This window comes from Cyprinodon tularosa, unplaced genomic scaffold (genome assembly GCF_016077235.1).
Source record: "Cyprinodon tularosa strain WSP-4 unplaced genomic scaffold, ASM1607723v1 ctg678, whole genome shotgun sequence".
NCBI lineage: Eukaryota > Metazoa > Chordata > Actinopteri > Cyprinodontiformes > Cyprinodontidae > Cyprinodon > Cyprinodon tularosa.
In genome coordinates, this window is record NW_024039427.1 from 395,945 (window position 1) to 422,289 (window position 26,345).

At 37.8% G+C, this 26,345-nt stretch overlaps 1 protein-coding gene across 1 annotated transcript in view; it reads right to left on the reverse strand.

Moving 5' to 3' along the window:
• Positions 1 to 3,871: 3,871 nt before the first annotated feature.
• LOC119771530 (battenin-like) overlaps positions 3,872 to 26,345 on the reverse strand; it is a gene marked incomplete at its 5' end in the record, with an annotated part of 30,695 nt that continues 8,221 nt past the window's right edge. The window contains 8 exons of the mRNA XM_038267569.1: positions 3,872 to 4,990; positions 7,420 to 7,560; positions 10,645 to 10,738; positions 12,070 to 12,125; positions 12,305 to 12,373; positions 12,451 to 12,506; positions 23,173 to 23,312; positions 24,702 to 24,872. Coding sequence (XP_038123497.1) covers positions 4,874 to 4,990; positions 7,420 to 7,560; positions 10,645 to 10,738; positions 12,070 to 12,125; positions 12,305 to 12,373; positions 12,451 to 12,506; positions 23,173 to 23,312; positions 24,702 to 24,872 — 844 coding nt within the window. The remainder of the gene's footprint in view (positions 4,991 to 7,419; positions 7,561 to 10,644; positions 10,739 to 12,069; positions 12,126 to 12,304; positions 12,374 to 12,450; positions 12,507 to 23,172; positions 23,313 to 24,701; positions 24,873 to 26,345) is intronic.

The following is a 26,345-nucleotide window of genomic DNA, read 5'->3' on the forward strand; positions in this document are numbered from 1 at the left end:
GGTTATCCTGAGCTATCTCTATAGTTCTGCTGCTATAGGCTTAGACTGCTGGAGGACATAGGGACCCTTTTTTCATCATTCTGCTTTATTCTATCTCTATTCTCCCACTCTGCAGAATCTGTTAGTTCAATCTCTAACGTTCTGCTCTCTCTGCTTTTTCTCATAGTAGCTTCATCTGGTCTGTTCCTGTTTGGCTGTGACTCCATCCTGGAGAGAAATATCAGCTGTGCTGCTGCCATCAACACCTTTGTTTCTAGATGTTGGAGATCGACCTGTTTTCTAGTGTAGTCCTGTTTCTCTGACTGTGACTAACTGGATGTGCTCTCTTCATCCTCTGACATGGGAGCTGGCTCGGAGCTCGTCTGCCTGGCTGTGTGTTTCCTGGATGGGGCCGCCTTTTACTGTTGCCTTTTGTATCTATGCTTCTTATTCTATGTCTGCTTCTGTCTCCTTGAACCCCAGTGGGCCTCAGCAGATGGCCGCTCACACTGAGCCTGGTTCTGCTGGAGGTTTCTTCCTGTTCAAAGGGAGTTTTTCCTCTCCACTGTCACTACAAGCATGCTTAGTGTGAGGGATTGCTGAAGAGTCAATGAGTCGATGCAAATAACTGATTTAAACTTTAATCAATTTGACTGGATGATCAGGTTGAACTGTAAACTGCCTTGAGATGATGTGTTGTGAACTGCCGCTATATAAATAAACTGAATTAAACGGAACAACCTTCTTTATGAGAATACAGAGAAACTCACCAGGAGTCCATTTTCTAATGATCGTAACCCTCCATGTTGGTCTAGCATCTAGCTGCTTGGAGGTGAGTGTTATCGCTCTTACCGGTTCACACTCCATGCCGCGTACGCTGCTTGGACGCTTCTGGTCGCATGCGGTAGCCGCGCAGGTGCTGTAAGAGGGGTGGAGCTTGGAGGTGGGGCATGAGTGAAGCAGAGAGGGTGGGGGAGTGGAGTGAAACCTGTTTTTCTTCAAATTTTCAGTCGAAGTCTGCTCTCTTCTCAATGTTACAGACTGCAGCTTTAAAAAGATCATTACACATTTTGACTATCGGTAGTCAGAATGTCAATTTAAGGTATCTTTAATGGAAAAGCTGAATCAGTCAAGATATCTTTAATTCATTTAGAGATATCTTTAAAGGAATTTCGAATAGTCGAAATTACAATTCAAGATATCTTTAAATTTGTTTTGTCTAGTCATTATTTGCTTTTAAGATATCTATAAATGAGTTTTCACTAGTCAAAACTGCATATCTCCTATCTTAAAATACATTTAAGATATCATGAATTATGGTGGCATTTGAGATATTTTTAATTAGAAATATGCCTAGTCAAAACTAAAATCGAGATATCATAAAATCACTTTATGTCTAGTCTTAATTTAATCGTAGATATCTGAATTATGTATTTCAGATAGTCAGTTATTCCTTCTAGATATCTAAAATGGACGTCTCCATGCAAGTTAATGGTAAATCTGACGTCATTTCGATTAGTCAGAATGTAATTAGATATCTTAAATCTCTAAAACGTCTAGTCATAACACAATTTGAATTATCTTGAACGTAAAGGCGTTACAACCGAATTTATGTTAAAACTGCTTGCCATACTCTCATACCCTTCCTGTCAGCCTGCTGTTGAAAAAATGAGGCACTAGTGCCGTAAAAGAACTTCAGCAGAGAAATTACACAAAAAACAAAACAAGGAAAGATATTTGAATCTTTATAATTCAAAAACAAACCAAAATGAAAACAGGAGAGTCTTGATTCTCCTCAGACTTCCACTTTGGAATAGAGGTTTAACATTCACTAAATAACAAAAGGAAATGGTTTGATTTATTTCATTTATCCATAAATACAAATGAAGAGGGATAGAATAAAGAATGCGTTATATATAGCTACCCATGTCATTAAAAAAAGATTAAAATAAATCTTATTTCCATCCAAACACAACAGCAACACAAAGGGAAGAAATAACCAGTTACTTCTATGATCAATACCTGAGGTCCCTGACTGAGGTGGAATGCAGGGTTTCTGCACATTCCGAGAAAAACAAACATCTTTATTATTGCAAAAATTCATAACAGAGGTACAAACATGCCAAACTAATCGCATGCCTCCGTGTCAGTAGGAATGTTCACATCGGTTTGTTTTGGAAGCACTTTTTTTTAAATAAGGCACATATTTAAAAAGTTTATAAGTCCATAAATTAAACTTCTCCTTAAACTGTCATAAAGTTACTGTACATTCTTTACAAACACATTTAAAAACTAGATTTAGACTCATTTAAACTAATTCACATAAAATATTACTTCCCGTTTGGAGCAAATAACCATGAGCTGCATCTTCACCTGCCCAGTAATTACCTGTTCTGTTGGTTTCTCTTCTAAAACAAAACACAGTTTATGTCCCAGTTTGGTATCTTCATCTGACGCTACTGATGCCTTTATCAATAGATGGCAAAAAAAAAATAAAAAAATGCAATTGCAATAATTAAAAATCAAAAATATCATGAGCACTAAAATAGAAAGACTTTGTTGAGCCCTTAGTGGTTATAAAGATCTATTTTTATATCAAAAAGCTTTGATTCATTTTAACTTTTAAAAGGCAGTTATAGAGAGGAAGCTTCCAGCTGGACATTGGGACAGTTCACTCCAAAAATAACATTAATAGTTTTACCATAAACACATCTATAGACCTGCAAACGATCAATCATGTTACAGGAGATAAAATCTGGGATGTGTTCAGGTAAAAAAAATTAAAGATTTCAAGAACTTCTAGAGTTTCTAAGGTGCTTGTGGATCTTTGCCACTTTTCTACTGAACCGGTAAGTTAAAGGCTTGGTTTGGTTGGCTTTATCAACCGGTTGCAAACACTACAGAGAGAGAGAGGGGGAGGGAGCCACTGATCTCAACTCACTGGATTAGCCTGTTGGTAGTATGGGGTGGAGTGAAGGAACAGGGCGCCATATTGGTACTCCCTAGTTAGACCGGTCGCAGTGTAAACAATCTGTGCGCCACCTGTTCTCTTTTTCAGTGGGACTTAAGACTTTTAAAATAAAGATAAATTTATCACTTTGACAGACTGGCTGTTTCATAGCATCACTAGATTACTTTAACTTAGAATAAAAAATAAAAAAAATAGGCCCATCACATTGCATAGTTATTATGAAGTCAATAAATCATGTAATATAAAATATTATACAAATCCATCACAATAAAGTTAATGTTTTTCATTTAGCATAATAATACACATGTGCCAAAAGTGATAAATTGATGACGTACATGTGATATACATGTATTGATGACATTGTTGTGGTAATTACATCTTGCATATAAAGATTATATAAAGAAGTACATGTCTGTTAATGCTTTAGTATTTTTCTATATGCATGAATGATTGCATACTTTTATGCTGTGTCTGAGCATTAGCCTTTAGCATTAGCCTTTAAAAAGGTTTGAGTTGTTTTTTTCCATCAATATAATTTACAGTGTTTCAGCACATTGACAGCATGTAATAAAGAATTACTACATCGACATTTCACAGTTAACTACAGGTTCTTCTCTAAATATTAGCATATTTTGATAAAGTTCATTATTTTCCATAATGTAATGATAAAACTTGAACATTCATATATTTTATATTCATTGCACACTAACTAAAATATTTCAGGTCTTTTATTGTCTTAATACGGATGATTTCGGCATCCAGCTCATGGAAACCCAAGACCCAGACCTCTACTTTCTATATACTCTACTTTCTATTTTCTAACATTAGACACAGTATCAATGGCTAACTCAGTCAATGTCTTAGAGTAGGTCTGATAGCCAGACTGTTACGCTACATTCCATACTATAGGATCCATCGGCCTATAGATTGATTTATTGGTTAGTTCATCCACTGACTGTGAAATTACCTGTAAAATGACTTCCCACAGCCAGAAAACTGCTTGTTTTTGCCACCAAATGTAACACATAGGCATTTTTACTGTGGGAGTGGAGAGTACCAATATGGCAGCCAGTGACTTCCCTTTTTTCAGGTTATCAACAGTGAATACATAGAGATCAGTGGTGAGAGCAAGTAAGGGTGCCCCTTAGTGGCCAGGAAGAGTTCACTTGCAGTTATTGCTTGTAAATATCGCCTCTCTTTTCATCACAATCACTAAGCCGACCCTCAAAATGTAAATATATTAAACATAAAACATCAGTCATTATTCTTTTGATTATTGTTTCAGAGGAAAATAGCAGAAAAAGATTTTTTTCATCTGTCAGCTGTCACCCTAAAAATGCCCAAAACACCTAAAAAGGGCAAATCTAATGAAATGCTGTTATTGAACCATTTGAAGACCCTGATGGCTTTCTAAAGGTCACACTTTAACTTTTTCCACTACACAGTCCAGTTAGCTTTACTGGGAACCAGTTTTTAGTTAATGGTGCTTAGAAGTGATAAATATTTTCCTTCAGGACACAGATGTTCTCCTGACAGTTAAGGGATTAACTGAAGGTCCAGTTTACAGGAACCAGAGCTCTCCTTAATATCTGCTGTTGGCCTCCTGATGAATCTGAGTAATAAAACCAGTTTTTATAAAGAACCTTCAAATAAAGTGCTTAAGTTAACAGAAGATAAAAACATAGTGCAATATAGAAAAAATATTGGTAAAATAACATAAGAAAGACAGCCCAGAGAAACAACAACACTCTGGACATAGAATTAAGATGCAGCTGATGCATCTGTTGTGAATGAATGAATGCAGGAGGATTTCTCTCTGAATGTGTGCGAGTCGTAGGAATCTTCCTTTTAACAAGCCTTGCTGATTTGAACGAATCCCCGAAGCGTTGCTTATCCGTCCTGCTGGTAGAGGCGCAGGCTTCGTCACAGGGAACAGAAGTAATCGTGCACAGGAAACGCAGCGCCTCCAGCCAGGGCTATCCCCAGACTGTCTCCAACACTGGCGGTTGCCATGGCGAACTCTCTGTATCTGCTTTCAGTCTGAGGAAGAAAAGACGTCCATCAGGAAAGACTCAACAGGTGTTTATAAAGATGCAGACCAGGATTCTCCAGCCAGTCAGGATGCTCTAATCTATACTCTTCACACTAACCACACATTTATCAAGGAATGGGTAACTCTAATTCAATGCTATTTAATGCAGAAATAATAGAAATAATTTTAATGCCATCAACAAGTATATATTTATATATAAAAACACTGCAAAATCCTTCGTCATTTTTACCGTCGACAGGCTGCAGCCATGTCCTGAATTCCTTGCCTTTTCTGAATATACAGCTTTACGAACATCCGGAAGCAGCTCCGGAACCAGTTATATCTAATATAATATTAGGGTTCCTACAGCATAAGGCAAGTTAAATTCAAGACTTTTTAAGACTTTTTAATGCCACTTGAAATATAAAATTTAAGACCAATTTCACAAGAAACACAAGAAAAACCTGCTTGCGACAACTTAACCCAAAGGTTTATTTTAACATAAACCACTGCACTAATGTTTCACATTTTGAAAAGCTTCCCATACAGGAAGAAAGCTAAAAACACACAAATGACAGATATATTTTAACAATTATTTAACTGAATTCACAAACTTTGTTTTAGCAGGGAACAAAACAAATCAGTTTTAAAGCCCCAACATAACCAGTGCTAAGTCTTTTTTGCAGCTATTTTTCTTTGTATGGTTTTCTTAGTCTGTTTGATTTGGTGATAAGTGGAGGCGTTGCAGAGACAAGGGTGGAACTAAACTGAGAAATACCGGCTGTTTCTCTGTAACTCCATTTTGACGCTTTGTGTTTCGTGCTTCGCATGTGCGACTCCACTGCCTTAATTCCCATCGTTCTGAGCTTCAATGACTTCTTGCATAAATCCACTGAGCCTCATGTATGTTCCCTGGTTTTAGCCATGGAGAAAACTCTTGGCTGGAGACAATTTTGGTTACATTTACACTTGCTCATATTTTCCAGACAAAAAGTTAATGGAGCATCTCCCAAATGTCCCGGCCGCAACAACGCTTTATTGGTTCCGCTATCGGGACGGAACCAATTATGGCGAGCCGTTACTTTTTAATAAAATTTTTTTTTTTTAAATTGTCAATTTTAACGTTTTATTTAGATTACAAAAATAAAGCGTAATAAAAATAATCCTATTTATGATGTTTTAAAAATTAAGACCTATGAAAGACTGATTTAAGACATTTTAATACCAATTAAGGCCTTAGTTTTATTTTGAAGAATTCAATGCCTTTTAAGACTTTTTAAGGACCCGCGGGAACCCTGAATATATCCGACAAAGCTGTTTTTAAAAATGTTTTTTTTTTTTTATAAAGCATTTTAAATGCCACAATAATCACATTTAATGAATTTTAATGCCAATTAATGCCTTAATTAGAAAAATAATTATTTAATGACTTTTAAGGATTTTTAATGAGCCGTGGAAATCCTGATTTAAAAGAGAAAAATATTTTACAAACAAATATTCTTAAAAAAAGGAACGTTTTAATAGGATTACATATTAAAATGCAATCCTTTAATCCAAATGTGTGTATTTGTTTTATCAAAATACACACATTTGGATAAAACAAGAATAAAAGGCAGGAGCTCTTAATTCCTCATTCAAACAGAAATCTAAAAGGAAGAGCACAGCTGATAACAGGTGGATATTGCTGTGGGTCGCACTATTTTAATGAGGATTTTTACTATTTGATTGATTAGATCCAGATGAACCAGTCCTGGGTCTATCTGATTCTTTCTTCTGTCCAGCTCAGCCTACCAGGCTGGGACCTGAACCGCTCCATTTAGAGACAGAGAGGACTTTAGGTAACTGTATGTTTCTATTTCTGATTATAGGTCAAAATATATTTCATCTAGGCACCCTTCCTTAATAATTGGTTGGTCTGTAGATTCTTGCTAACGGTTTCTATGGAGAGCCACAGATCACACTTTTTGCTCCAGTGGTGGTTTTCTTCCTTTTTTTTTTTGAGTGTTTTTTTTATTTTTTGTAAGTTTTTTACAGCACTAGTGGCTTGTTTTTTCTAAATTAGGCTGACAGGAAAGGGGGAATGAGAGGGGGGGGCAGAGACATGCAGCAAAGGACCACAGGCCAGATTCAAACCCGAGTCGGCCGCGTTGAGGACTAAGGCTTCCATACGTGGGCCGTGCGCGTTAACCACTGCGCCCCCTGCAGGCCCGGAAAATGATTTCTTAGCATGAAATATTCCTCAGCTCAAAAATGTTTTTTTTAATTAGATTATAGCTCTGAAATAATTATTCACTGTAATTTTCTTTCCCATCTTTATCAAAAGTATGAAGTAATTTGTCCACATCTGTGCATCAGACCCAGATTTTGCCAGATGTTTTACCTCCACTTCCATCTTCTATTCTCTGAAAGGAAGGATCTGACAGAGCGAAGACGTTACCTCCTTGCTGATGAAGTGGAAGGTGTTCACATAAGCCGCTCCGCCAAGCAGACCCTCATACAGGATCAGAGCGAAGACGATCCAGGCGCTGGGCAGGAACTGGAAGCGCACCGCAAACAGGAGAATGACCAAGTTCAGCATCTGTGACAGGAGAAGAGCAGAGGAACGAATCTTTTAAATATTATCGTTGTAAAAAAACTGAGATCAAACTCAGAACGCTGGTTTTGGGCACCCTGACCTGCTTCACTGATGCTCACTAATGCCCCCGTCACACCAATCAATTTAACTGGATGATCTGGTGAACTGTAAAGTGTGTTGGGATGACATGTGTTGTGAATTGGTGCAATAGAAATAAACTGAACTGAATTGAAGACATAGTCCTCCATTTTTCTTCACTCAAATGAAGCCTGTTTCAAAAAGGTCTAACTTTTTCAGCTGTCTTTGCAGATTGCTGCTTTTAGTCTTTATTTTCAGTCTATGGACTGATCCTTTCTGGTCTGGTCAGCTCTCCACTACCCTTCCTCCCATAAACCACGAGTTGCTTTTTTATTTTTTTTTATTTCATTGGCATAACACTGTCAAAAGTACAGAGCAAACTAAATTAACTCTCTGCATTTAACCCATCCCCTTGAGGAGCAGTGGGCTGCCATTTTACGGCGCCCAGGGAGCTGTGTGGGGTTAAGGGTCTTTGCTCAGAGAGTGGCAGTCTGTGGGAGTGGGGCTCGAACTCAGAACCTGTGGATTCTGCCCACAAGGCCCCCACTCCCTTTGTGAATAAAGCTGTCCACAGGCAGAGAGTGACAATTCCTACCATGAAGTTTCTTCTTGGCTTCAGCCACCTCTGGCTCTCTTAAAGAATTGGAAGATTTTCACAAGTCCATCTGGTGCATAGGCGGTGCCAGGGTGGCGATGGGATAGTCTATAGCCCATCAAGAATTTTACTAGCCCTACCATTAGCCAACCAAGAATAAAACAAAACAAAAAAGGTAGCAGAGTCCGACAGCTCCACTGCTGTGCACGTAATGCCATTCAGGCAGCTGCGATGACAGCTGTCACTCAACGGTAGGGGTGGGTATTGGCAAAGAAGTCACGATTCGATTTGAATCACGATGCATCATGATACTTGAAATATTGCGATGAATTGCGATATTTTCACTGAACACTGTTAGATACAGCCCTTACCAGTGGCTCACTGGGTGTGATCTGGATAGAGTCTTCAATTGATACATAACTGAAAGCAACTGAATTCAAACATAGCTGTATTTATTGAAATGACTTTTGGAGGTGTTGCCATGAAAACAAATACTGGACAGAAATATTATTATTACTGGCGTGGACACACTGACAAAAAGATCTTAGGATTCATCAAACTTAAAATAACAAAATAAGGATAATCAGTGCCGTTTACATGGCCTCAGTGGTCCTTTAAACCAATGAAACGAAAACATTCAAATGTATATTTCCCCTTTTGCAAATGACGTGCATCATATCAATTTAGTTTTTACCTTCTTTGTTTTTAAAGCCAAAATGCATCCAAGCATCTGACTTGAAATGTGATGGAGCCGCAGGGCGAATTTTCTCAGTGTCCTCCATGTTTTATTTCGTATGACTCGTCTCAGTATCCCGCTGCCTTGTGACACAAAGCAGCGGGCGTCAACACATCCGCAGCGACATCTGCTGGACTGGAAGTTGTATTCCACTTGGTTTGGCTGATGTGCGCCAACCATTCATGGATTTTATTTGTTCTTTTTTTTAAATTAAGAATTGATACTTGGCGTCAAGAATCGATGCAGTAGATCACAAAATATAGAATCGCGATGCATCGTCATGACGATTATTTTGCACACCCCTACTCAACGGGGATCATAAAATCAGTTATAACCTGGCTGAAGGAATTAGTGTTGGCGCCTTATAATCACATCTTATTAAAGCCGCTGTCACACCTTGACGATTTAGACCAGCGTATGGCTGATGTACGAAAAATCTGGCAAAAACGCTGGAATACATGTTGGATAATTTATGAGGATGCTGAAGCACACGGAAACACGCTGGCACAGGTCGACATACGACGAGTACTTCGTATGCCAGCGTCTGCCATCCGTGGTCCATCAGTTCCAGGTCAGCTATCTGATGGTCGACATCCGTTCAGTGTCAGTTCCTCATCAGTCGTGGCGTCTAGCTGATCCTAAACCTCTGAGTAACTTGAGCATAACTTCTGCGTAACTTATAATACACAGAGTTCCAGAAGTATTCACACCCCTTTGAACCTTTTTAACCCTTATAGGGCCAGAAACTGTTTTTGATCACATGCATATCCCTTATAAATGGAAATATCCAACGCATATCATCGTATCTGTCGTGTTCCAGACGAGCGCTGAACGTGTTTCTAACTTCCAGCTACTGTATAATGGCGTATTGGCAGCGTTTTGGTATAAAGGGGGTTCACAGGAGGAAACCGTCAGTTCTGCTGCAGACTTCATCCCCATCATAGGGTGAGCCAGAAGGTGAGGACGATGGATCCTCCCTGCGTTCACGCCCACCACCAACACACTTTTTTTTGTTTTTCCTTCTTATTTATTATTTTATTTTGGTGGGCGGTAAACAGCAGCGAGGTTAATACCAGGATCAGTAACATCTTTTTCTGCAGACCGGGCGCATCGCTGTGGTTCAGGAGAGAAGCTTTAACTGATGCTTCATAATGCCCATGAAATGATGCTTGTGCGTCTAATTTACTGCTATGAAACCAGAAACACAAATCCTCTGACTGCAGCTATGCTCTCTGTTGTGCATCTTTTGTTTCCATTGCAGTTTAATAGAAATCTAAATAGGTACTTTTCTTCTTGAATTGAAGAAAAACAATTGCATCGTCTCTTTTCAAGTACATTTTATCTAATTATCTTATTTTGAAAGTAAAAATACTTATTCCATTGGCAAATCATCTTATTTACCTCCTCAAATTAAGGGTAAACACACTTAGTTTAAGATTTTTTTTTTTACTTACTTCTTAATTTTTTTCGCAGTGTAGTCAATAACATTTCTTTAACTAATAAAGAAAAGCCACAGATCTGAGCAGGAGGACTCTGTTCTGCCTGCTGTCATTTTGCAGCACCTTCACCCATTGTTGACAATGATCCTGCACCTTGTTGTTTATTAGGATTTATAATTTTTTATCTTTTTATGTAGAAGTTACTACATGAACCTTTTCAGTAATGGTCAATTTCTTACCTGCAGCAAAGAGAAAATCCACACTCTCCTGAACTTAAAGCAGCACAGAGAGGATCGGGACACCAGCACACCGACCTGATACAGGGTCTGGTACCTGGGAGCACGGAGATATAATGAACAAGGAGAACCTTCAAGCTGAAGATACTGCAAGAATGAAATATTATTTTATTCTTATATATAAGAATATTCTTATCCCTTGTTTTGAGCAGGTGAGTAATACAGTTTACCAACGATAAAATGATTTATACGGAGCCCCAGAACTGACATGGGAGGAAAAAGAGATACAGCGTGCACACAAAATATTTGTTCGGTATTATTTGGTGGCGCAGTGGTTAGTGTAGACGACCGATGTATGCAGGCCTTAGTCTTCAACGCGGGTGACCTGGGTTCGAATCTGGCCTGTCGTCCTTTCTTGAATGTCTCTGGGCTACTAGTGCCATAAAAACTCAGAAAGAAATAAAAGACCAGAAAATATATATAAATAGGGCACACAATACTAAAACTTAATCTTTCTACACACAGAACACCTTCTCAAAGGAACTAAACATGATGGACAGAGACAGCCTGATCCCCTGTCTAATTTGTTGGAACAATCAACTTTGTAGTCTTACAAAGACATTCTGAGAAGTTTGATGTTACAAGGAAATCTCATTAGTGAGAATTATTTGTATAGAATTTTAAAAGAACTTGAGAACAATTAAGGTCCAGCAGAGAGAGGAGGATCCTAACGTCCTCTTTGACAGGCGTTCCTCCTGTGAACCCCCTTTATACCAAAACGCTGCCAATACGCTATTATACAGTAGCTGGAAGTTAGAAACACGTTCAGCGCTCCTCTGGAACACGTCGGATACGCTGATATGCGTCGGAGAGAAGTTATGCATACGTTCTTAATAAGTTACGCATAGGTTTTGGATAAGCTAGACGCCACGTCTACCATGCTGTACTCACTAAGCATACATCCACTGATAACTGTGGTCCTTTCCACAACCTTGCAGTTGGTCAACAATAAAATATATCCTAGCATCCAAGTTGTACGTCTGCCTGTGAAGCAACCTGGCTCCTAAAATTATATTATATCACGATTAGTTCCTTTGTGAAGGTGTACGAAGATTATGTTATAGTGTTTTGTGCACTACTTCTATATATTTTGTTGCCACAAATGAGTCTTGAGAACAAATTAGTAATTTTATGGGAACAATTTAGAATTTCGTGCCCATGCTGTATCTCTTTTTTTCTCCCATGTCAGTTCTGGGGCTCCATAGATTTACATTAAAAATGAGAAAGAAAAAATCTCTTAGTTACCTGCTTGAATCAAGGGCAAATACACTTTATAAAGAGATTTTTACTTATTTTTAGATATTTTTTTTGCAGTGTAAAAGCAGACCTAAAATGAAACATTTTTAAAAATTGAAGAAACTCACTAACCAGCGATACTGCTCTGCATGTGAAAGGAAAAAGTTGTGAAAAAACAGGAGCTCCATCTGTGAAATAGCATAAAATATATTTTATTTCATTCTCTAATAATCATTAATGTTTGTAGTAACTTTTTCTTTAAATAAATCCCCAGTTCTCCATGATGGCTAAATCTGAAAATCATTTTACACATAATGACAGAGTGCAGTTAATCAGGTGTGAGGCTAGAGGGCGCCGAAGAGCTTACCAAGCCTTGGTTGATGAAGTACTCAGCAAAGTAGACCAGACCCAGTGGAAGGACGAACGGCCATAAGCCCTGCTCACAGGAATGATGAGCAGAGTCAGTGAAAGCTGAGGGTGAGGATGGATCAATCATGAGAGAAAGCTGCTAACCTTGATGACGCGGCCCTTCTCCTTCAGGGTAAGGGGCCCCGTGCTCCTGTCCTCTGCTACATTCAATGGGAAGAGAATACGGCCTGTGTAGTTATTCAGTAACAAACAAAGCAAACGTAAACTACTAAGATATTTGCTGCGCACCAAGTGTACAAAAATCTATCAGCAGAGCCAAAAACTATGACTAACATTTCATTTATTTTTTAAATCTTGATTTTAGCTTTTAAAGCAGTTACATCATATGCTGGTGAAGATTCACTGTGATCCATTTCATAGTTATTCCAAAAAAGTTCAAAAACAATTCACTGAACCTGCCATTTAGTATTGAAAGACAAAAAAATATATACCTTGGTATCACAGTGAAAAAAAAGCATAAAAATTTGCTTAATGAGAATGTGATTAAGCTGTTGAACCAAGTAAAGGAATCCCTCACAAAGTGGACACCCCTTTCCATGTCCCTTGTGGGACGTATCAACTCAATTAAAATGAATATACTGCCCAAATTTCTATACCTTTTTCAGGCATTACCTATTTGTATTCCTAATACTTTTTTTAATGAGCTAGACTCAACTTTTTCATCTTTTATCTGGCAGGGTAAATGCCCAAGGCTTAATAAATTACAACTCCAAAAACCAACACAGCAAGGACGGTTTGCCTTCCCCAATTTTCCGTTCTATCACTGGGCTGCCAATCGTAGATGCCTAGTGTTTTGGTATTTCTATCATAATCGAGGGGGCTGTCCTGACTGGGTGGCTATGGAGCTACGCAGTGGTAACAATTTGTCCATCCCGGCCGTTCTGTGTTCCCCACTCTCACTCTCCACATCTAACCCTACTTTAAACCCAGTAGTGAAACACTCGCTGAAAATATGGGGCCAGTTTAGGAAATACTTTAAACTCCACCATTTCTCCTTCTTAAGTAACCATTTTTTAAACCATCTGTTCAGGATGGGGTGTTTCTAGAGTGGCAGCAGAGGGGACTTACTTTAAGGACTGTTTCATTGGGAAAAAATTGGAATCCTTTGAGGAACTTAGCAAAAGATATGTGTAGCGGGTGCAAAATTAGCGCCTGTCCCTTTAAGGACGAGGGGTCTCGTGTACGTGGGGGAGGGGAACGAGCGGTGTGTAAAAAAAGGAGGGAAACAGACATAAAAGATAGAGATGGATAAAAAGTTAACCGGACTACAATGGAACGCTAGAAGTTTAATCGCTAATGGACAGGAACTTAAAGGTTATATTGATGAGCTGGAAGAAAAACCGGAAATTATTTGTGTTCAGGAAACATGGTTAAAAACATCATTAGATTTTGTGATTAAAGGATATGATAGTGTAAGAAGAGATCGAGCAGAGGGAAGTGGAGGAGGATGTGCAATATTTATCAAAAAAGGAATACAATATCAGATATTGGGGAAAGGGAAAGAACTAGAATATGTAGTAATTGAGATATGGGAAAAAGAAGGTAAATTAAAAATAATAAATTTTTATAATCCATGTAAAACATTATCGATTGAAATAATGGAGGAGTTAACTGAATATTTGGAAGGGAAGGTAATTTGGTGTGGAGATTTTAATGCAAATAGTACAGTGTGGGGTAAATGTAATGATAAAAACGGACAAGTTATAGAAGAAATAATGGAAATGAAAAATCTAGTATGTATTAATGATGGAAAGGGAACAAGAATCAATATAAGAACAGGGATGGAATCAGTTATTGATTTAACAATTGTCTCAAATGTTTTAGCTGGTATTTGTGATTGGTTTATTGATAAAAAATCTACAATAGGTAGCGATCATTACCCCATAATAGTAAGAGTAGGGCTAAATTTAAATAATAGGAATATTAAAATTGGGAAAAAGTATAATTTTAATAAGGCTGACTGGACTAAATTTAGATATTTGAGTCAAATAAACTTAGAAAAAGTAGACATGAGTATGGATATAAATGATTTAAATTTAATAATTGGTAAAATAATAATGGAAGCAGCAGATAATTCTATAAAGAAATCAGGGAGTAAGAACGATAAGAAAATGGTTCCATGGTGGACAAATGAGTGTAAAGAAGCAATAAAGTTAAGAAATAAAGCATTTAAGACACTCAAACATAATCCAATTTATAAAAATTTAATTGATTATAAAAGAAAACAAGCAATAGTAAGGAGAACTATAAAGAATGCAAAAAGAGAATATTGGAAAAAATTCTGTAATACGATAGGGAAAGAAACAAAAATAGAGAAAATTTGGAAAGTAATCAAAATAATGAATGGTATTAAAAGAGAGTTTGACTATCCTGTTCTAAAAATAGATGATACAAACGTAATAAGAGATGAAGATAAAGTTGAAATATTGGCAAGAACATTCAGTAAAATTCATAGTTCAAATAATATTAGTGAAAATGGAAGAAAAGGTAGAGAAAATACAAAAATTAAATATAAAGATTTTATACAGAGCGGTGAAGAAACAAATAATTTGTTAAATGTTGAGTTTACAAAAACGGAATTGAACAATGCACTTAAAAAGACAAAAAACACAGCACCAGGTAAAGACCAAATCTGGTATAGAATGATAGGGCAACTTAGTGAAAAATCTAAAGATATAATATTACACCTATATAATAAAATTTGGGAGGAGGGAAAATTACCGTTGAGCTGGAAGGAATCAATTATTATACCAATAGCCAAACCAGGGAAAGATCATTCAAACCCAGAAAACTACAGACCAATAGCCTTAACATCTAATTTATGTAAAATAATGGAAAAAATGATTAATAATAGACTAGTATATTATCTAAATAGTAAAGGATATATATCAAAATATCAAAGTGGTTTTCGAAAAGGGAGGAGCACTAACGATCCAACGCTCTGTTTAGAGCACGAAATTAGAAGAGCACAAGTAAATAAAGAAAGTGTAGTGGCTATATTCTTTGATATAGAAAAGGCATATGACATGATGTGGGTGGATGGATTATTAATTAAATTATACAAGATTGGTATTAAAGGGAGAATATTTAAATGGATTAAAGACTTTTTAACAGGTAGGAAAATACAAGTTAGAATAGGAGAAACTACCTCAGGAAAATATAAAGTAGAAAATGGAACTCCACAGGGGAGTATTATAAGTCCACTTTTGTTCTCAATTATGATAAACGATGTATTTAAAGATATTGAAAAAGACATGGGGTGTTCACTATTTGCAGATGATGGAGCTGTTTGGAAACGAGGGAAAAATGTTGATTTTATTGTTAAAAAATTACAAAAGGTTATTATTGAAATAGAGAAATGGGCGTTGCAATGGGGATTTAAATTCTCAGTTGATAAAACGAAAGTAATGTTATTTACTCAGAAAAAAATAAACAAGGAAATAAAATTAAAATTATATAAACAAGAGTTAGAGCAGGTAAAGTGTATAAAATTTTTAGGATTATGGTTTGATGAAAAATTAAAATGGCATATACATATACAAAAAGTTGTTGATAAATGTAAGAAAATCTTGAATATTTTGAGATGTTTGGCTGGCAGTGACTGGGGAGCAGATAGGAAATCACTAAAACAGATTTACACAAGTATGATAAGATCCAACATAGACTTTGGTTGTTTAGTTTACGGTTCAGCAGCTAAAACACATCTAACCAAATTAGACATTATCCAACATCAGGCACTAAGATTATGTACTGGAGCATTTAAAACCACACCAACAGCAGCATTAGAAATAGAAATGGGAGAAATGCCATTAGATTTAAGAAGAACAAAATTAGAAATCAATTACTGGTTAAATTTACAAGGAAATAAAGGGGATCACCCAACTTTGGACATTTTAAATCCATGCTGGGAAAAAGAAAAGAAAGAAATGAGGAGTTTTGGATGGACAATTGAAAATAAAATTAAAAAATTTAAAATGAATAGTTTAGAAATGAGTCAAACAACACCAATATCAATTATACCTCCCTGGATTCTACCAGAAGCAACAGTAGATATGTCACTAATGGAAAAGAAACAAGATAAATCGTACACGGTAGATATCAATTTAGTACAGTTATATTTAGACAGTTATTATCAATATATTCAAATTTATACCGATGCATCAAAAATGACTGAGAAATTAGGAATAGCATTTGTAGTACCAGAATTCAATATAAAAATAGGAAAACGGATTACAGATGGATTATCAGTATACACAGGAGAAATGTTGGCAATATTATTAGCATTACAATGGGTAGAAGATATAAAACCGTTAAAATCAGTCATTTGTTCAGATTCAAGCTCCGCATTGTTAAGTTTAAAAAATAACCAAACAGATAGTAGGATGGACATTTTATTAGAAATAAATCATACACTGTTCAGAATACGAAACATGGGGCTGATAGTTACATTTGTGTGGGTTCCAGCACATATTGGGGTAGAAGGAAACGAGTGGGCAGATAAAATGGCAAAAAGGGCAATTAAACATTCTATTAGTTTTATAGTTAAAATAAGTAAATCAGAAGGAAAGAGTATTATTAAAGAGAAACTTATGGAAATTTGGCAAAAAAGGTGGGATGAAGATAAAACAGGAAGATGGTTTTATAAAATTCAGAAGATGGTAGGAGAAAGAAGAAATGGAAGAAGAAATAGAAAGGAGGAAAGAGTGATAACAAGGTTAAGATTTGGTCATACAGGACTTAATTATACACTTTTTAAAATACAAAAACATAAAACGGGCAAATGTGATTTCTGTGATAAATATGAAACCATAGAACATGTTATATTAGACTGTCATAAATATGAAAGAGAGAGAAGATATATGAGAAGAGAGTTTGAAGACATTAAGGAGAAGGTTAATTTATTAGATATACTGAGGAAAAATTTAGGGAGTAAACACATACAAATAATTATTCGTTTTCTAAAGAAAACGAAATTATTCCATAGAATTTAATTATAGTAAGTGTGTTTGTGAGTGAAGGAATGATATACAAAGCTGTGCACAAATTTGTTTATATTTTTAAGTGTGAATGTGTGAATGTATGTTTAGAAGAAGTTAGGGTAGAATATATCAGGATAAATATTTAAACCATCACGAACCACACTCCATACCAGTAAGTGGCGGTAATGCTACTAACAGTTTGTTGCCAACCGCCATAAAACACGAGAAGAAGAAGAAGAAGAAGTTAACCGGCAGGAGAAAAGTTTGGAGCCAATATCGCTGATTGAACGAGCTAATGAGCTAACTCCGTTGTGTTTCGAGTCGGTAGGCTGGAGTATAGTTGTGAAGTTTAATATCGATTGGTTCACCGGGCGTTTACTTTATTACTGTGCGGAGTAACGGCTAATGGTCCGGTGGGGTAAACTGTTTTATGCTGTTCTACTGGATGGGAATAGAAATCAGCGATATCCCAAGGGACTATCCGACAATATCAAGAAGGAGGTAAGGCTATAAATGCTAGCCTAGCCGCCCCTCCCGTACGTTCTGGAGTGTAGTTTGCAGCTATTTTGCCAGGAGTGGACGTCTGTGAGTTTTTTTTGCCCTGCCATCCAGCCCAGCACCGTGACGGAATTTGGTCGTGGGTTGGTAACTATTCATACACATACACTCAACCTCCACACGCTCAAAGCACTGTCCATAACATTTGCCGGGTCAGCTGGACTGAACTGAACTGTTGAATTTGCATTGACCCGTGCGACACACACACACACTCCTGCTGTGGTATTGGGAGAGACTGTTGAGCCGCTGAGCAAGCCTCTGCCACACACACACACACACACAGCTGCATGTACACACACTTACACGTTACTGTGTGCTGCTCAGCCCACTGCCAGCTGCCAGGGCAGATGTTTATGTCTGTTTGAGAAAAGGTTTGATGGTTCTTTGTGTTATAAGTTGATTCATATCGCCTGAGGTGAATTCTTATACCTGTGCGAGAGCGTTTTGATTTTTTTCCTTTATTACAGTTTGATTATTATAACCAGTTTCCTCGTATTATTAACTGTTTGTGCTATATATGTGTCATATAATTAGTTATTGTACAACTTAAGTGAGCTCTAGCTGCTAGTAGTGTTCTCTTTACCGACTTTAATTGAATTGTAGTCAGGTTACTCTAATCTGGGGGTAGGGGCGCCTCACTTGGGAAGCCGGCTTAGGATAGTAGTGGGGTGGTGACGGACGTGCTGGACCATACCTCACCACATACACCTTCAGGCAGCTACTGTACTTTACTGAAGCCCACTCTACCAAGCCTAGGTGTGCTACCAAGACAAAATGTGCTGCCACAACGGGAGTATTGAGGCCTTTAGGTATTGGGCGTGGGGGACCTAGATCCTGTCCCGTTCGGTACTCCCCACGGTTAGGGTTAGTTAATCCCCCTACAAGGCGGCGGTAAAATCCCGTCCGCTACATATGGTTTACCTACAACCCATTTTTTTTTTAGATATTTACAAACCAGAAACTTTATTCAGTCTCATTTGTCAGGCTCAATCTCTCTGCCAGAGCATACACTGTTGGAAACCATCCTATCATTGAACCCAACTCATAAAGGGCTGGTTTCATGGCTTTATAACAAAATGTTCACAATGAAAGAGACCTCCACACTTAAACTTAAAGCCTCATGGGAAGAGGACTTGAATACGACCATACCGGATCAGACATGGGACTCTATACTTAAACTGGTGACTACGTCATCTCTGTGTGCGCACACCATTGCCTCGTTCAGTTTAAAATAGTACATAGAGCCCACCTCTCCAAATATAAACTATCGTGTTTCTATCCAGGAGTCACCCCTTACTGCGATAAATGCAAAACTGCTGTAGCCACACTGGTCCATATGTACTGGTCCTGCCCCCTCTTGGTCATTTCTGGACAGATGTTTTTCATACAATGTCCGGGTTGGCGGGAGTGCTGATAACACCTGGCGCTCTTCTGGCTCCGTTTGGTTTTAGTGGTGAGGGGTCGCCTTTACCAACCTCTAAACGGCAGGTACTGGCATTCTGTTCACTGTTAGCGAGGCGCACAGTTCTGACCAGGTGGAAGGGTGCGGCTCCTCCAACTCACAAACAGTGGTTATGTGACATCATGTCATGTCTGAAACTGGAAAAAATTAAATGTTCTATCCAACATTCAACTGGTAAATTTGAGGAGATATGGGGGCCCTTTCTTGACTCATTCCAAAACTTACAATAATGCTCCGGATGATAAAAAAAAAAAGATTCAATAAAATGTGTTCTGTCTCAGTCAGGGATTGGAAAGTAGTGCGCTGACCTCTTGGTAGTGACCTGGGTGGGCTGAATGGGATTTTTCTTTTTTTCTTTTTTTTTGTAGGGATTGTTTTTACTGTATTTGTTTCTATATCTTTGTTGGATAATAATATATTTTTTTATTTACAAACTGTATGTATAAAAGGAAAATTCAATAAAAAGACAGTGATAAAAAAAAATTATAATAAAATAACAATCCACTGGACATTGTTTCCAAGTTTCAAGGCGTTTCTCTTCCCATCCAGGAAGCTTTTTCAATTCAAAATGTCAGAAATAGCATTGAGTTCCAGGCTTTATATAGTGGACCAACAAGGCCTTGTTATGGCTTAGAAAACATGCAAATTATACCGTTGTTCTATCAGATGGGCATACCCCATCAGAGTAACATAACAATAGTCAATATGCCTCCGCAAGACGTTAGATTTGCATAAGCGTATGCTAGTCCTGTTTAGCCCTTTAGTTTATCCCATTTAGCCCTTTAGTTTATCCCATTTAGCCCTTTAGTTTATCCCATTTAGCCCTTTAGTTTTGTACAAACCCCCTAAACTATCTCAACGGGCGTGTATCCCTCTATTCATGTACAAAAGAGAAAAATTTACGGTCAGGTCACCCTATGCTTCAAAAAACACCAAAAACTAAGTAACTGAATAGTTTTTCTGTGCATGACTAAAGGGATACACACCTGTTGAGGTAGTTTTACGGGGTTTTTTTTGTTCAAAACTAAAGGGGTAAACGGGTATTAACCAGTCTGTGGTCCTTTGCCGCATGTCTCCCCCTCTCTCATTCCCCCTTTACTGTCAGCCTGCTGTCAGAAAACCGAGCCATTAGTGTTGTTTAAAAAATCAAAAAGCTGCATATCTGGTGACACCATCACGCTGGGTTTTCGTTGGTGATGTCACCAGTGGGACAGAAATCAGGAAAGTAAACAATGGAGGAAGCCAGGGTGTAGTCAGTGTGTAGTCAGTATTGTTTCGTTCTATCATCTGTCCAAATCCCTCTCATCAGAGCTGCTCCATGTTTATCGAATGCAAACAGAGTTGTTTCTGCTTGTTAGATCAGAAGGGAAAGGGCCGGTGTGTTGACATCCGTATGTTGAGTTCAATGGTATCACATAAATTAGCGAGTCAACCCGGCTCTTTTGTTCCAACAAAAGCCGAGTTGTTTGACCTGGGTAGACACGTGTCAGTGAGCTGTTCCCACTGCCACTAAAATCCTATTGTTTCTCAGTTTAAACTGGTTTTCAGCCAGTGGGAAAGCGGTACATCATGCCTATATGAGCCAATACTTAGGCTACGTTCACACAGCATCCTGAAGCGACGCAAATCTAATATTTTTTACCCTCTCTTTTTCCTTCATGCAACTTTTAACCAATCTAACATTACTGTCTGTGAAGGGTCTTGAGATGACATCTGTTGTCAATTGGCGCTATAGAAATGAAGTGAACTGGATTGAAAATCACCCACTGTTAATTCTTTACAATTTGATTCATATTTGAGAGCAGTTATCTAAGTATATTTTTATTGATTAACAGGTAAACATTGAAATACTGAAGGTGATTTGTGACCTTATAACAATTCTATGTCCACCTATTTAGAGATTGATGATCGGCCAGAAATCTGCAATATATACATATATACACACACACATTATATATATATATATATACATATATATACATATATATACATACGTGTGTGTGTATATATGTACATATATATATATATATATATATTTATATATATATATATATATATATATATATATATATATATATATATATATATATATATATATATATATATATATATATATATATATATATATATATATATATATATATATATATATATATATATATATATATATACACATATACACACATATACATATTATATATATATATATATGTTGTCTGTTGTCAGATGAAACCAAAATAGAACTTTTTGGTAAAAACTCTACTCGTCGTGTTTGGAGGAGAGAGAATGCTGAGTTGCATCCAACGAACACCATACCTACAGTGAAGCATGGGGGTGGAAACATCATGCTTTGGGGCTGTTTTTCTGCTAAGGGACCAGGACGACTGATCCGTGTGAAGGAAAGAATGAATGGGGCCATGTATCGTCACATTTTGAGTGAAAACCTCCTTCCATCAGCAAGGGCATTGAAGATGAAACGTGGCTGGGTCTTTCAGCATGACAATGATCCCAAACACACCGCCCGGGTAACGAAGGAGTGGCTTCGTAAGAAGCATTTCAAGGTCCTGGAGTGGCCTAGCCAGTCTCCAGATCTCAACCCCATAGAAAATCTTTGGAGGGAGTTGAAAGTCCGTGTTGCCCAGTGACAGCCCCAGAACATCACTGCTCTAGAGGAGATCTGCATGGAGGAATGGGCCAAAATACCAGCAACAGTGTGTGAAAACCTTGTGAAGACTGACAGAAAACGTTTGATCTCTGTCATTGCCAACAAAGGGTATATAACAAAGTATTGAGATGAACTTTTGTTATTGACCAAATACTTATTTTCCACCATATTTTGCAAATAAATTCTTTAAAAATCAGACAATGTGATTTTCTGGATTTTTTTTTCTCATTTTGTCTCTCATAGTTGAGGTATATCTATGATGAACATTACCGGCCTCTCTCATCTTTTTAAGTGGGAGAACTTGCACTATTGGTGGCTGACTAAATACTTTTTTGCCCCATTGTATATATATATATACATATATATATATATATATATATATATATATATATATATATATATATATATATATATATATATATATAGTAAAGAGTCTCTAACTGAGGGAATATCGTCAGCCCGGTAACTCAGAGATCTGATAATAGTTTGTGTTCCAGTGATGCCTCCACACAATCCAGAAAGGGAATTATGTTATTCTTGGCATCCTTTTTGTTTCTATCCACCATGTTGATTTATACAAATTTTCTTAATTCTAAGAAAATATGATTAACTTTTACATGCATCCTCTAGATCAGGGCTGCTCAAGTCCAGTCCTTAGGAGCTACCATCCTGTAACTTTTAGATGTATCTCCTCTCTAGCACACCTGGATAGATGAACCATCAATCTGTCACACTTACTAGTAATATTCTGCAAACGACTCAAATTAGTATCCAGATATAAACTTAATATTTAATAGTGATTCAAAAAAAACCTGCAGATTTTCATCATCATTTCTCTAAGAAATTAGAGACAGATTAATACGAAACGCCACACGACATGAAGCGTGAGTTTTAGCGATTAGCTGCCGGTAATCCTATCATCTAATCAAACTGAAAATCTACAGTGATCCCTCCATAAATAGAAACACTCACATATTGGGAAATAACACCAACAGAAAACGTGCCAGTGCTTTAGAACATGACCCTAAATAATGAGCTAAAACTGATAAGAGATGAAGCGACAGAGTTACAACATCGCCCAACATTTCTAGAAATCCGGCCTTTTGGTGCAACGCAGGCCGCTGTGAGTTTGGGACATCCACCAGAGGCTGATGTCTCCCGTTCCTCATCCTCGGATTCCTTTATCAGTCGCTCTTGCTCCGGGGAATCCTCAGCTGGGTGCTCCGTCTCTGACCTCCTCCACTGAGGCAGAGAAGGTACCGGAGTCAGGAGGTAGAAGTAGCTGGTGATGGAGCCAGAGAAGAAACATTGATGGTGGGACCTTTTCAAAATGTTTGAAGAGGTGTTGAGTCCTTTCATATCCACCCCTGATAGAAGCTCCTTTCACTGCTGCAGGTTTTAAGGATGGGTCTACCTGTTCTGCTAGGAACAGAACTATTTCCTGTGTTTTTCATAAAACATCTGAAGCTTTTTCAGTTTATCAGTTAGACTGAAGTTTGTTTGCTTTGATCTAAATCCTTTTAATGTATCTCTATATGTGGAAAAGTCCGCTCATATTCAGAATTAAAACTTTTTAAAGTACTTTAAGAATGAAATTATTCCATCCTGTTCAATAAATAAGTGTTTTTAATTCAGGGTAATTTTCATGTGAATGTGCTTTACTGGAGGCATCCATGTTTGTCAAAGAACACTACTGCCACCTACTGGTTAGTGACGTCACGGTGCGGTATCGGCTGTTGATCAAGTCCCAGTGCTGTATCTGGTGTTTGTCACAACGCGCTATTATCCAAGTCATCTTGAAAACATTCTTCTTCCAAATGTTGGCTACATATTACGGGTTTTTTCTCTGGCCAGAAGTTCGATGGCAAATCCTCCCTCTTCAAGTTGGCGATCCAACGACCAACCCGTCCGTGGAGGATCAGGAATCAGAAAGGTGGAATAACTCTTTTTTTTTTCACTTTTCCCCGATGTATTCCAGCATCCAGCTGCCATGCACGTGGGCATTGTCAGTTTCACTATAGCTCTGGTGAATTTCAATGGTGAAGTCCTCTGGAAATCTTCAATAATTGTTGTTGATTGCAGATGTGTCTAGTAGTTCCCATTGATTTAGCTTGGAAAGCGGGGAGAATGGCGCTAGGCTTAGCGCACCGTGACGTCACTGCTGGAAGATGGCAGGAGGGAGGGGCTACTATATTTGGGCAAAAATGGCCGCTCCCAGACTCAGTGATCGCCATGAAAATTAATATTTTTTTTTTTAACTTATTAACGCTAAATTAATAAATCACCGCAAGCGTATTTGTTTTAGGTATAAATAATGATCCATTGATTATTTCTTGCTGACCGGACTTTTCCTTTAACTAACAAATCATAACGAATAGCAGACGGAAAGAGCAGTAAAACATCCACTGATGTCGACGTCTTTAATCTATAAGGATGTGTTCTCTCTAATTATGGATTATTACTCAGATGTAGGGCTGCACTACATTTAGCAAATAAATAATCTTTTCTATGTCAGTGTGTGCACTACTTATACAGGAAAGAACTTTAGAGAAATGACGGTTAAAAATCACCTGCTCATGGCAGCAGATTCCACTAAATAGAAATGATTCAAAGGTCACAGAGTGAAGGAAGAGCTGCTATGGAGGTAACACATTTTTTACTCATCACTTACCTAGCAAACATGACAAGCGGGACAACCAGCATGATGAGGAGAGTGATCTGGGGTGAGACACCTGCCTGGATGAGGCCGGAGTAAAGGAGGGAACCAGCAACACCAGCAGCACCAGTCCCAGAGCCCCAGCCTTCCAAAACATTCCTAAAGAGAGGAAGCAGAGCGGTCAAACTGAACCCAAATCAAACACAGAACTCTGTAAAGGTGATATGATACAGAGTTCCAGAAGTATTCACACCCCTTGAACCTTTTAAACCTTTATAGGGCCAGGAACTGTTTTTGATCACTTGCATATCCCTTAAAAATGGAAATCTCCAATGCATATCATCGTATCTGACGTGTTCCAGACGAGCGCTGAACGTGTTTCTAACTTCCAGCTACTGTATAATGGCGTATTGGCAGCGTTTTGGTATAAAGGGGGTTCACAGGAGGAAAGCGTCAGTTCTCCTCCAGACTTCATCCCCATCATAGGGTGAGCCAGAAGGTGAGTGATGGATCCTCCCTGCGTTCACGCCCACCACCAACACACTTCCTAGCAGACATGACGCTCAATCTGCTGCCACCAGAAACATTCTGACTTTCTCTCTTTTTTCTTCATGATTATCCTTTTTTTGGGGGGGAGGGTGGTAAACAGCAGCTAGGTTAATACCGCGATCAAAGACATCTTTTTATGCAGGCCGGGCGCCTCCGGGCGCATTGCTGCCCCCCTCAGGAGAAGCGATGTGCCTGAGGGGGGCAGCTTTAACTGATGCTGCTAATGCGTACTGACCATGACATGAAGCTTGACGACACTTTTAAAAGATGAATACCAGATGTGGAATCTGGGGGTAAGTCAATGGCTTTTAATTTTGCTTCAACATGCCAACATCCTCTGATTTTCTATGGCAACTTAAAAACTCTTCTTCATGAATGGGTGGGATTACCCATCTCCCCCAGAAACCAACATCTTCTTCTTATTGTTATGTTTCGCTGTAGGTTGAACCACTAGGCTCCATTCCCCATCCTCATCAGCTCTGACCTGCTTCCTTGTTCGAGCAGAGGGAAATGATCCCACAGCATGATGCAGCCGCGGCCGCTTGGTGTGTTTTGGGTTTTAATCTTTCAGTCAAAGCGCTCTGCCTGTAAGCCAAATATCATCTTCAAAGCCAAAATGAGAGGATCTTCTGGATTTCTCTCTCAATTGAACAGTTTGTCATTTAAACACCAAGATAGTCTCCCTCCATTTATTCAGAAATGTTCTAAAATAAAGTGTCTTATCTGCAGTTTAACATCTTAATGCCTGAATTTATGCCCAGTAGTACAAAAGATTCAAGGTCAACATTGCACCTTTAATTAGAGTAAGTTTGGAAATGATGCTAATTAGTGACATTAGCCATCTGAGAAAACGACACCAAATTTTCAATAAAAATGTTAATTATTTAATAATTGCGTATTTTGCCCAGAGAAAATATATACTTTGCACAAGCAATTTTTTCTTTTTATCATCTTAGCATTTTAAATTGAGCTAGTTAGTGTTAGAGAGTGTTTTTAATTAAACAATGGTTACTTTTTGATTATTTAAGTGTTTTAATTTAGTAAAATGCTGCAGAAATTGCTTCTCTAATTTTTTAATCAGCTGCAGTACTTTGTTCTTTAACAACAAAT